The sequence below is a fragment of the Danio aesculapii genome, chromosome 12 (genome assembly GCF_903798145.1).
Source record: "Danio aesculapii chromosome 12, fDanAes4.1, whole genome shotgun sequence".
NCBI lineage: Eukaryota > Metazoa > Chordata > Actinopteri > Cypriniformes > Danionidae > Danio > Danio aesculapii.
The window spans coordinates 35,644,792-35,658,909 of record NC_079446.1 but is presented as its reverse complement, the minus strand read 5'-3'; the positions used below and the strand labels follow the sequence as shown (position 1 = coordinate 35,658,909).

At 34.3% G+C, this 14,118-nt stretch overlaps 1 protein-coding gene across 4 annotated transcripts in view; it reads right to left on the bottom strand.

Moving 5' to 3' along the window:
* cyth1b (cytohesin 1b) overlaps window positions 1–14,118 on the bottom strand; it is a 133,550-nt gene that overhangs the window by 21,954 nt on the left and 97,478 nt on the right. For all 4 annotated transcript variants that reach the window (XM_056469251.1, XM_056469249.1, XM_056469250.1 and 1 more), the window contains exons 3-5: window positions 9,012–9,076; window positions 3,398–3,464; window positions 2,776–2,894 (exon numbers count right to left, since the gene is read on the bottom strand). In XM_056469251.1, coding sequence (XP_056325226.1) covers window positions 2,776–2,894; window positions 3,398–3,464; window positions 9,012–9,076 — 251 coding nt within the window. The remainder of the gene's footprint in view (window positions 1–2,775; window positions 2,895–3,397; window positions 3,465–9,011; window positions 9,077–14,118) is intronic.

The window sequence follows — 14,118 nt, the reverse complement described above, 5'->3', positions numbered from 1 at the left end:
TTATTAAATCACTCTCAGAATAACTAAGTTACTTTCAGATTTGTAAGTCAATCACTGTTTTTAGACAAAACCGTTGGTCAAAAACAGTAAAATAGTTAAAAAATAGTAACAGGGAGATGAACTATGAATAAGAGAATGATCAAGTGTTTGTAAATGACTTGCGTCTGTGTGGCAGCAGCATCTATTCTAATAACAAAACTGTAAGTTTCACTTGAACTGTAAAGAGCAGTGAAGTTTCTACTTTCCTACTAAGAAATACTGTGCATTTATCAGCAAAACTATCGATTAAGGTGTGGAGAAACAGGGCAGCAGCAAGAGAACGTGCTTTCAATGGAAAATAAAACACAGTTTTGTGGGCCAATCGATGAAATAGTTTGCCTTTTTGTAATGTTGTCTGATAAATTTATTTGCTTCTTTTTGGGACCTTTGAAAGTGCAAAAATCCCTCAGAGTAGTGATATGGCACTGTAATTTGGCCAAAACCTGCCTGGAACTACTTTAGCACTGTTTATATGAAAAGAACTTCACACGTCAGAACATTCATCAACCAATCAGAATCATTCATTCAAAACCCCCATAGTTTAATATAATTACAATCTCATTTTTTCTCTCTCGATAATGCAGTTTTGTCTTGCTGCCACTAACAGTAAATATTTGCAGAATGTTGCATTTTTGGTTAAGCTGTTCCTTTAGTTTTAGTGCAATCATGCACATCTATAATTACACTGATGGAGGAAAATTAATCCTGTATACCTTTCCTTCCTGCTCTGACAGCTCCCTGATGGCCTGGCACTGACATTGAGTTTCAGTTCATCAATAAAGTGTAAGCTGACCCTTAATGCGAAACACAGCACTTTCATATGGGCACAGGCCATCGTGATGAACTAGATAATAGCCTTTGACAGACTGTAGTGTTTCAGAGTGGAACGGCTTATGATCAGTGATGTCATCCTCCCTCGAGCTCTGATTCTGGAAATAGCAGATTTAACTCTTTAAAAAGGACAAGATCTGTTTAACTTACACTAACATGCTAATGTTTGATAGAAAGCAAGATAACTGACTTATTGCTTTGCTTTTGTCTGTACAAAGATGTATTTTCAGAATGTTTTAGTTAATAGTAAAATAATTATTATCGTGTGATATTACAAGTTTGAATGTGTAATTTAAATTAAATATAAAATGTTAATTCAAACAAAAAGAAACGAAAACAAAAAGATTTCAGCTTTATACCAGCTAAACGTGTTATAGCTTTGGTATGAAAAAAACAGGTAATCAGAGGTAAAGCAGAGACTATTAATGTGGTCTCCTTTCAGTCACTTTATAAATGGACAGATAAAAATTTGATTCTTTGGAAAGATGACTGTAATTTAAAAATCAATGTAACAATGTTGTAAAAATTTTATTTTATTCTATTTTATAATTTATTTTAAATGTCATTTTTGTTTAACAAATGTTAGGGTGGGAAAGAACATTCTGAACTATCATACAAGTAAATATTCTGGACTGTTTGCTGGGTTTTATAATATAATTAAAATCAATAAAAAGAAGGTTGAAAAAATATATATGTATTTTTTATTATTTTTTATTATTATGTATGTATGTATGTATGTATGTATGTATGTATGTATGTATGTATGTATGTATGTATGTATGTATATATATATATATATATATATATATATATATATATATATATATATATATATATATATACATACACATATCTGTATATATATATACACATATATGTATATATACACACACACATATATATATATATATATATATATATATATATACATATTAAAAACATATATATTAAAACATATATATATATTACATTATTACATGTAAATATGTATGTATGTATGCATGTATGTATATATGTATAAGTATAAGTATATATATATATATATATATATATATATATATATATATATATATATATATATATATATATATATATATATATATGTATATATATATGTATATATATATATGTATATGTATAGACTTGACTACAAAATTAAGTCAAATCAAATTTAATAATAATTATTTATTAAATTGCATATCAAAAAAAATTTATATTGCGTAATTGCAATATTACAAAAAATTAAAAAACAACGCAATTAGATATTATTCTTAGATATTAAATCGCACAGCCCTAGTATATACTTAATACTGAAATTTATCCAATGATTAATGTTGGAAAACCAGTTGCTGCTAAATATTTTAGGGGAAAGTCAGATTTTTTTGTTCCTCTAATGAATATGAAGTTCAAAAGAACAGCATTTCTTTGAAACCTTTTCTCTTTTACATTTTCAGTGTCTTGACTGTCACTTTTGATCAATTGAACATGTCCTTGTTGAATAAAAATTAACTATTTTAGAAACCTTTAAAAATCTTTCCTATTTAAAATGTTTATTTATAAATATCTAGCTAGTCACAATGAGAAAACTCTTGAGTTCTAAGGTGAATAAATAAATAAATACAATAATTATAAATAAAAAAATCATATTATAATTAAATTAAAATAAAGTCTTAAAAATAAATAAAAACAAACTTATTCAAAACCCTTTATTCTGTTCTCTTCCAAACTTTTCATGCAGTTTTCTGTTGGCCAATCACATTAAAGCAAGGAGTCTGAGTTTGCATGTAACATATTAGACAAACGCTGATTCAAGAAAGGAAGAAGCTGGTTATCTTTCATGTTCTGAATCCATTAATACTTCATGAGCCCTTTTATATTACGAGCATCAGAAGGATTCATTCCTACCTTTCACCCAGATAATCTCCGATGGCAGTCTTGTTGAGGCCTTCACCCTTGTAGAGGAATTGAGCAATATCTTCACAAGTGTTCTTCAGCAGCTCGTTCTCTATGAGGAACTGAATCCCCTGAGAAAACACAACATTCAGCATAAATTTCCTCCTACATGCATGTATTATCATTTCAGTTTCAGGTTGGTGATATTCTTGCTCTCTCCCAGCTCTTAAAAATGAAACCCATGAGGTTGGAAAAATGAAAATAAACTGGGAAAGGTGTGGTTGTGTGATGCTTAGCGACAAAGCTTGTGGGTTTATGATAATCTGTGAACCCATAAAAGATCACAGGCTTAAATAATGCAAAATAGCAATGCATGTTATGTAATGAGAATCATTCTATTTGCCATAAGCATATTAGGGAGTCTTCATGAATCAGAATTAGAAAGAGCTTTATTGCCAGGGATGTTTACACATACGAGGAATTTGTTTTCGTGACAGAGCTTCTACAGTGCAACAGCATTACAGAGACAGAACAAAAACAGATAATAAATATATATTTTTTAAAAATACAAGTAAGTAGTGAATGCATGATTGAGAAAACCTGCTTCTTATGGTACAACCTAATGCTTGTTTACCTTTTTGGGATCCATGTTAAATTTCTTGCGGCCCATAGCCATCTGTTTACTCCGCTGCATGTTTATTCTGCAAAAACAGAGTAGAGGGCTTTATTAATGCTGGGGGGATTTTTATTTAAAAAATTGCAATCTAAAACTCGAGTTGCACAGCATTGAGCTGCACGATTCTGAAATTAGTGTAGGGATCACATTTTTGAGGGTTAAAATTGAGATCATGATTCCCCCACAATTCACAATGGACAACCTAAAGGGATAGTTCTCGCAAGAATGAAATATTTCTTCTTTTTTACATTTTCAATGGCTTGACTGTCACTTTTGGTCAATTAACTGTGTTCTTGCTAAATAAAGAATGAACTATTTTAGAAACCTTTAAATAGCTTTTCTATTTAAAATGTATATTCATGAATGTCTAGCTAGCCACAAAGAAAACTCTGAAAACTCTATATTTGAGTTCTAAGCTCACAAAATAAATAAAGTAAATAAATAAAATTTATTATAAATAAATTAAATATAATAATATTATGTAAATAATAAGATAGAAATATACTATATATTAAATGAAATATAATGAAGCTTAAAAGAATAGTTCTCACAAATATGAAATATGAAATTATAAATAAATAAACAAAGATGAGAACAAAAAATGTATAAAAAGTATTTTAAAATGATTTAACAACATTAATTATTTTTTTTATCTAAGTTCAATTAACAGCAACAATAAAGATTTGCATGTTTTATTACTTGATGAGTCAGCATTTTTGAAGAATCACTTAAATTAATAATATATTTTTAATTTCTTGGCGCCATCTATTGGTATAAAACAGTAATTACCAAACCTTCATTTAAAGCATCAAAATGGTTATATTCATCTCAACCATAGACATTGCCATTTATATTCCAAATTTCATTTTGAATGAATTTAAGTCACCACACAATAATTTTTTTAGATTCTTTTGAGGCAAAACTAAACTAATTTTAATATATAAAAAAACCTACAGTAGACATGGGACGATAACAGTCTTCAAGTTATACTGCGGTTTTAAAACCTGCAAAATTTTCTGCCTTACCGTTCCTAAGGTATGTGTAAGATTTTTTTTATTTTTTTATTTATTTATTTTTATTTATTTATTTTTTAAGTTTTTAGGACAACAGTATCCAAAAACTTCAAAAAAAGATATCCAAAAATGCCATTTTAAATTGTAAATAAATCAGTGTTTTTAAAACAAATGAAGACAGCAGAAGTCAATGATTTATTTGAGTTATTCAGCCTGATATGTTAATATTTTGTTAATATTAATATTTTGTGTTTAAAAGGGGGGAAAGTTTTTTTTTTTTTACCCAGACATTTAAAAAGAATATATTTTTTTAAAGCTGTAATTGCCCACCGGCCCATGCCTAGCCTACAGTAGCTTCCCCTACCACAGCCAATTCCATTTTTCTTTTTAATATTTGGCTCCAGTTTACCAGGAAGTGATGACTTTGTTCTCATTGGCTCATGGCAAAGGTGCTTTATTTGCAAAAGGTTTTATACAATATTTCAGTTTTGCACAAAATTTAAAGTCACAACTTCTGATGAAAATATAGCTACTTTTAACAATTACTGCGTGTGTCTACATACCTAACAGGTACTGCACATGCACATGATGTTTCTATTGCTTTTACATGTATGCGTTTACTATCGTCGTTTACCATTTATTACATACTTACATAACGAATTGTTGTCGTATAAACAAATAGCCAAAAAACATAAAAAGTTTTCCTTTTGGGCCTAAAACATTGCCGTGTCATGTCTAATTTAGACTGTGATGTTTTAACAATTAGTCATCCAACATAGTGCCATCATTAATATCCGCTCAGATTGATGGTGGTGTGACGCATAGTGTTAAAAGCCACAGCCTGTAAAAGGGGCCACGCACTACTGTACCTTGTGGCCAATGACATCCTTTAAAGTGAAGAAGGAACAAAGAACAGCAGGATTTCATAAAAAGAAGGTTAATGACATGAAACCCTTTCTGAAAATGGTTTTCTTCCGTCTAAACGGCTCCCATGTGAATCAGAGCAGGCATTCCTGTGAAGCGTTCAGTGGCCCCGTGGGATCATGGGTCATGTATAATGAATAGGCCCGATTCAGTTTGATGTATATTTTGAGGGCCTTTCTTGAAATATGGGTCAGTGCAGTCAGACAGGACCAGGAGCCTTTCACAAAGAGTGAAGTGAGAAATAATATTTTTTAAAATGGTATTTTAAAAACTTTACTTTGAGATGTGTGATGCGAGATATGCGAGTAAAAAGGGAACTTCCAGCATAATATAATAATAAAAGTGTAACACGGCTTCAATTTATTTTATACTTCTGCGCAATTTTATTATACGCTCACCGCCCATTTTATTAGGTACACCTGTCAAACAGCTCGTTAGCGCAAATTTCTGATCAGCCAATCACATGGCAACAACTCAATGCATTTAGGCATGTAGACATGGTCAAGACGATCTGCTGCAGTTCAAACAGAGCATCAAAATGGGGAAGAAAAGTGATTTAAGTGACTTTGAACGTGGCATGGTTGTTGGTGCCAGACGGGATGGTCTAAGTATTTCAGAAACTGCAGATTTTCACGCACAACCATCTCTAGGCTTTACAGAGAATGGTGAGAAAAAGAGAAAATATCCAGTGAGCAGCAGTTCTGTGGGCGAAAATCCAGTGAGCAGCAGTTCTGTGGGCGCAAATGCCTTGTTGATGCCAGAGGTCAGGGGAGAATGGCCAGACTAGAAAACCGGACAATAGTAGATTGAAAAAAAGGTTGTCTGGTCTGATGAGTCTTGATTTCTGCTGCGACATTCGGATAGTAGGGTCAGAATTTGGCATAAACAGCATGAAAGCATCAATGGTTCAGGCTGGTGGTGGTGGTGTAAAGGTGCAGGGCGGGGAGGGCACACTTTGGGACCATCGTCTACTTGAATATTGTTGCTGACCATGTCCATCCCTTTATGACCACAGTGTACACATCTTCTGATGGCTACTTCCAGCAGGATAACATGCCATGTTATAAAGTGTGAATCATCTCAGACTGGTTTAGAACATGACAATGAGTTCACTGTACTCAAATGGCCTCCACAGTCACCAGACTCAATCCAATAGAGCACATTTGGGATGTGGTGGAACTAATCTGCAGCAACTGCGTGATGTTATTATGTCAACATGGACCAAAATCTCTAAGGAATATTTCCAATACCTTGTTGAATTTATGCCACGAAGGATTAAGGCAATTCTGAAGGTAAAAGGGGGTCCAAGCAGGTTCTAGTAAGGTGTACCTAATAAAGTGGCCGAAGAGTGTAGATTTTTCCAATGGTTTACAGAAGACTAACATGTCATTCAGTAAAACAATATTTGTACATCAACAATCTTGTCAGGCATATTTACAACAATAATCATTTTATGAAATATTAAAAGACTATATTATATATGAAGCATAAACTACTTTATATATTAATATAAATTATATTTTGCCCACATCTTTCAAAACTAGGTCTGTCAGTTTTAAAGAATTCAAAATATAATCCAATTCTGTTGATTACTTATTGATGCCATTTTTTTCTTTTATATTTTAATACATACAGGTCAGGATATGTTTAATGTTGTTTAATTTTTACATAATTATATTTTACCTTGAATAACAATTATTTCAACCCACATTTTTAGATTTTAATTTGACTGAAGTTATTTGACATTAGACCTAAATTCAATAGGCTTTTTTTGTACATGAAATCACTTTTGTAAATTAGATATGGAAGCTAAAAGGGAAATGCATTATGTGCGAGCGGCCTCTCAGACTGCACTAAAACAGTGTTGAAATCACACATTTGGAGGCATCCTGTTAGAAATATTTTCCCTGATACAAACGTAATGGAACTGCGACAGTGCTGTAAAAGACTATAATGCACTGTTCAGACATTTATGCAAAGTCCTAAAAACATTTGTGTCAATTTACACCGTCTCTCACTAAAACAGCCGTACATAATTCACCAGGCTCCATCCCGCAGGGGACATCAGCATTAAAGATTCAAACAGTGGCGCAAAAAGTGTGTGTGTAATTTGTCTGTGTTAAATGGAGAATATGTATTTGTGTGTTGCAGAATCGGATAGAAACACTATTTAAAACTGAATTTTTTTGTTAAGAGTAACAATAAAGCAGTATTCATTCATGAGTTTGCGTCATTAAAGGTGCACCAAGCACATTTTGCCAAACAATGTTGATTTCTGTAAGCACCTAAACAAACACCCATAACACAACAGGACCCAGCCCCTTTTCTATATCTCTGATATCATGACTAGACACGGCCCTTACTGCTGATTGTCTGCAAGTGTGACTTTGTCAAATATTGCTTAGTGCACATTCAATGTAAATGTGCACATTTCCAAGTGGGGAAAAAAGCTAATTTGCTGAGTTGATAATATCCTTCATAAAATACTAAATACTGTAAATCAATTAAATAAAATAATAAATAAAATAAATAATTATAATTACAAATTAATAACAAATATATACAAAATATACTATTTTTATTGTAATTAAATTATTAAAAAAATAATAAAAGTAAAAAAAATTTAAATTAATTCATTACAAATAAAATAAACATTTCATTTCATTCAATTTAATTTTATTTTCGGCTTAGTCCCTTTCCTAATCTGGGGTCGCCAGAGCGGAATGAACTGTTTTCCACAGCGGATGCCCTTCCAGCTGCAACCCATCACTGGGAAACATCCATACATACTCATTCACACACACACACACACACACACATACACTACGGACAATTTAGCCTACCCAATTCACCTATACCACGTCTTTGGACTTGTGGGGGAAACCGGAGCACCCGGAGGAAACCCACACAAACATGGGGAAAAACATGCAAACTCCTCCCAGAAATGCCAACTGACCCAGCCGGGGCTCGAACCAGCAACCTTCTTGCTGTGAGGCGATTGTTCTACCCACTGCGCCATCGTGCTGCCCCAAAATAAACATTTAAAATAGATCAAAATAAAAGACTGATTACAAAATTCAAATTTTATTGAAAATAAAATACAAGCTAAATTAAAATATAAAAATATAAAAATACAAATTAAAAAATTATATTAAATTAACAAAATAAACAATAAACAACAAATACTGTTAAATAAATAGGTTTTTAAAAATTTGATTCAAATGTTGAACCATAAAGACTAGCAGGTTTCATTACTGGATGAATCAGCATTTTTGAAGAATCACTTGAATTGATCATTTATATATTTTAATTGCTTGTCGCCACCTATTGGTGTAAAACAGCGATTACCAAACCTTCATTTGGAGCATAAAAATGACTATTTTGTTCTCAACCCTAAACATTGCCTTGTATATACAAAACATAAACTTCTATCCCTGTTTTGCTGTTATAATTTGAATAAATTAGAAAGCCACCACACATTCATTTCATTTCATCTTTTGAGACGCAACTAATTTTAATATTTATGGGGGGAAAAGGCCTGTTATAATTTGATTAAAATGTTGACAATAAAATGCTGACTAAATGAAAAAAAGGAAAGAAAAGAATAAAAAAAAAATAATAAAATCACATCTTACCTTTCTTGAGTGGAGCCAAGACTTTCGATCTCATTGGTCACCTTTGCTATCTCATCCTTGAGCCGCTACAGTACATATATATAAAAAAGAGACAACATGTTTGAGTTAGTTTAAAGGAGAACTGAAGGTGTCTCTGCCCTCTCAAAGTCAGCCTGCCACAGGACCTGATGGAGAGCCTTGAATCTAATAAAATGAACACGCTGAGGCTCATAAATATCTAATATGATTATCAAGAATATGAAACATTCAATCATGGCACAGTGTGGCACCTGCATTAAACATCATGATGAAGTCGCGTTTGTTGGGGGAGGGGGAAAAAAAAGAGAAGAAGGATGAAGAGCAACATAAAGAGATCAAGAGGGTGTGTGTGTGTGTTGGGAATAATGAGAAAAAAAAGCTACGAAACGCTTTCAGCAGTATTTCATCACATATGCATAATGCAATGAGTTCAATATCACACGAGTGCTGTTTCTGTCCTAAATAGCAGGACTGCAAATGTGGTATTGATTTATACATCAGTTTGATAAATAATAAGATAATATTGTGCTAAATATATTAACTATATTAGATGAGCTGTCTAGATCTCCGGTCAACACACAGCAATGCTTGATATCTAAATGAATCTGCGTTTTGAAGGAATCAGGTGAACCAGTAAACCAGAGGGCCATTCATGATTTGAATGAATCAGCTGTTTGAATGAAACGATTGAATTAATTTCTCAATAGCTACGTTTCCATACACCTATTTATATGCGCATTTTATATATGGGCATTAAAAAACGGTTGATGGAAACGGCAAGATGCGCATAATTCAGAAAATGCTCATAAAAACATATGCGCATAACTGAGCAGGAAAAACTTTTAATTCGCTAAGAAAAGATGCGCATAAACTGCGATGGAAACACTTTTACAGAACAAATTCCAGTATGTGCATTAAAAAAGGTTATGTGATTTTGTTATAAGAGATCATATGATGATAAAAATGTGTGGACAAACCAGCAGGCTGAGCAGATTGTAAAACATCTGAAATGTTGTTTTGGTCGTTCTAGAGCGCCTTAACCGTTTCAGTATTAGTGTTATTATATAAACAATGACCACCAGAATCAAGAGCGTCTGTGCTTTGCGTCTCAGGCCTTCAAACACCACCATGCATTTATTGCATGTCAGGATTGCCTTCTGAAGCCCAAGTCATTTATTAAATAAAGAAAATATTCACGCAGCTTCTCCTGCTGCAGCAAATTCAGTTTTAGCTGTTGATATTTGGCACCAGTTAATCAGGAAGTGGCGATTTTATTCGCTTTGACTCGTTGGATGGAAACGCTGCTTTATTCGCACATCTTTTATGCGATAATCCAGTTTTGCGCGTAAAGTTAATTAGCATTTTTGGATGGAAACATAGCTAATGGCTTACTCATCAATACACACACACACATGGTATATTTAAAATCCTTATTAGAAACTTATAGTATATAGTAATAAAGGGTCACATAACACCAAAAAAGATGTTGAGATGTTGACAGTCATATATGTGTCCCACGTTGCTAAAAACACTATTAGGATACATATATTTCACTAAAAAGTGAAAATTGGTTGTTTGCGTTATTTGGAGCAAATTCGTTATTCTGGTTTGAAAAGAACTTTTGAAGCTACGTCAAGGCCACAAGATCCTCGTTTAAATTCCACCATGGAGACTGAGGGTGCTTTCACACCTAGACTTTTTTTTTTTGGAACCTGGCGCATTTCCTTAGTTTGCGCAGTTTGTTTGGCATATGGGAATCTACCAATCGCACTCGGATCTGCGGCAAAACAATCGGTCCGAGATCGCCTGAATGAGGTGGTCTCGACTCGATTGAAACAAACTCTGGAGCGGATCGATTGTAGTGAGAAAGCAAAACGATCCGAGCCCGTCTATATCACAATGTATTATGGATATGTAATAGGCATATATGGCTATATGAAGAGAGAATTATGAGTAGGGTGGGATGTCATTCCTAGCGGTAAATGTGCTTTTCATGTCAAATACGAAAGTAAAAGCATGCTGAACTATTAACGAGAGCTGTTTATCCGTTGAACTGATCGCACTGCAGTCTCGGTTTATCAGTTACTTCTCTCTATAATGTAAAGCCTATAATGCATAATTCTAGCCGAGGGCTATGTATGCGAGAGTCTTACCTCTGATTTATATCTGGTGATGATGTCTGTGGGTGTCACTATTCAAAATTAAAGCACAGCTTTCCGCTTATTATGTCTTGTTGCTCATCGCCATAAATTAAAATAAGGACGCATGACAGCTGAGCAGGACTCTGCAAAATAAACCGTGAAACTCTGACCAATGTGAGGAGAGTTTACTCGCACGTGACTTGTTTTAGCTCTTTTGGTGTCCATTTAGAAACTTTGCCGTGTGAAAGCGAACGGCACCAAGTACAAAGTGCAACATTGTAACAATTTTAATCCCCGTTTCAGAACAAAACAGGTGTGAAAGCCCCTGAATGTCTGTACCGGCCGTTACAACATGAAGTCTTTGAGTTTTCATCATTACTTCATGGGAAAGACTTGGTTCGAACCAATCAGTGCGCTTGATTGTGAATGAGATGCAACTTCATTAATATGCATGATAGTTTCGAAGACTGTTTTTACCTGCTACAGTGTTCAGAGAGACGCCACGTTGTGTTGTCAACCATAATTAAAACAAAAGGAAGAAGAAGAATTGTTTGGAGTCACAGGTCATCAGTGTTGCGTTAATAAATGTGCTGCAACGAAGTTTTGTTTCTATTTCTTCACTATGAGAGCATGTGGATCACATATGTGGATTACAGTGCTTTGCTAACACGTGAAAAAAATATGTTCGTAAGAACATTTATTACCTGAGAACTTATTGAATCTGGAAATGGTGAAATCTGGATTTGCCGCTCGTCTCCTTTAAAAAAAGATGCGGTTCCAGTTCGTGTTGATTGTCTCTACAGATTTGGTACGTGTGTGATCAATGTCTTTGTTTATGTTTATTCAGATGGCAAAGTTAGTTAGTATCATCAGCAGTTCTCTTTCAGTTTTAAAAGACCTACCTTAGTCAAAACATTACTAAGCTTACAGTAATATCACTACAATATTATGGACTAAAAGATCCGCTGTAAATGCTGCTCTCCAAATATAAACACCTTAATCAAACTATTACTGTCTTGTAGGATTTTCGCCGCATTTTGTAACAGGATAGTCTGTACACACACACGACTGTTTGAGGCTATTCTCTGCATCTACCGAGTAACACGGAGGTTTTTTCTGCCATTCGGCATGCGGTATCAAAAATTCCATTAAAACTACTGTACACTCTTCCAGCAATTCATACTCACATCCAATATGGGGGGCATGCATGAAATATTCCTGAATGAAAGTGAAAGTGCGAAACTGCAGTTAAAGTTCAACAAATTAAGAATAAAACTGCCGAAAATACATGAAACTCCAGAGGAAATGTGGATAGTGTGATGACGCAATGATGTTAATTAAATTTTGTGCTATAACACGTAAAACAAGATCATGAAGGGAACATGAAAGGAAGATCATTCATAAAACAACTCATGTAAACACTTCAGATTAAGGCAAACAATTCAATTACTGATGTCCACGTAAAAGTAGTCACTGTCTATCTCTCCTGCATCTGTGTTTGTGTTGCCGCTGTGAAAATTAGCATGTGCACATACTGAAACTCCCCTTTTCATGCAAACCCTTGATTCTTTCTCCACTCGACATCCCGAGCTAAACAAAGCTGGACTCACCCACTCTCCTGACTTTTTTCAAACTGTTTCATATGTCATGTGTGAAAACACCCTGCTGAGACAGGGGGGTTTCATGGCCCTTTAAAACTTTTAGTATTAAATATTGCTTCAGTTTTTAATAACAGAGTAAGGAAAAATCATCAGCCAAAACACAATTATTCTGTCTATATTTTATAAACACATAATGATTAAGTGAAGTTAATTTATAAACTAATTTCGAGAGGATCACATGCTTATTATTGCTTGCAGCCGACCCCACATTATTCAATTTATGATTCCCCAATCAGACGATTCGCAAGCCACTATGAATACCCAAAGTTCCATATGACAGCTATCTTAGTTTTGAAAAATCCCCCCTTCCACCCCTACTCCTCCTCCTTTCCTAGATGGGTGGCACGGTGGCCCAGTGGTTAGCACTGTTGCTTCACAGCAAGAACGTTACTGGTTTAAGTCCTTACCAAGCCAGCCGATGTTTCTGTGCGGAGTTTACATGTTCTCCCCGTGCTCACGTGGGTTTCCCTCGGGTTCCCCGGTTTCCTCCCACCGTCCAAAAACATGCAACTTAGTTATCTCTTAAGAGCAATCACTATCTGTTCATTAGTTACTACAGCAGTGGAGTTCTTGAGATCTACCTGAGCTCAAACTCCCCTCTCGCCTTGCAAACGGGAGGGAGCCCCGAGCTCGAGGATCTTATGAGCTCAGGGCTCGCTCCCAGGACAGCATGCCAAACAAGCTTTATAATCAATCATCAGCTAAGTGTGAACTCTTGAAAAATCATTAATGATTGTTATGTCACAGTATATGTGATCCGTTTATAATACATACATTTTGTGTGTGTGTGAGAGAGAGCGAGAGAGAAAATGTATACAAATTTTGGCCTGTAATTTATATATATCAAATGTTTAAACAGAACTGTTTGTTCTTTCTGTGGTATCTCATTTTTTTATTTGCTGTCATTGTGTTGTGAATGTGAAACAGATGTAAGTAGCTGGTGTATTACTGTAAATGCACTTGTATTTGGTCTATATAAAGTGAATTATATTGTACGATCCACATGTGAGATTGTACTGTAAGTGTGTTCAGTTAGTATGTGTGTGTGTGTCATAACACTCAGAAATCCATCATCCTGAAGCAGCGCAGGGACGGATCAATAACACTCATATTACCAATTCACACACACACTCTTTGTCTCTCTCACACACACACCACACATCCATACAATGCACAAACACACACTTTCTCGATCTCTCTCTCACACACATACACCTTTGCCCTTTCGATGCATTAACATCACAACTCTTTCAAGAAAAAGCACCAAGAAAGGTCAAGTACGTGACC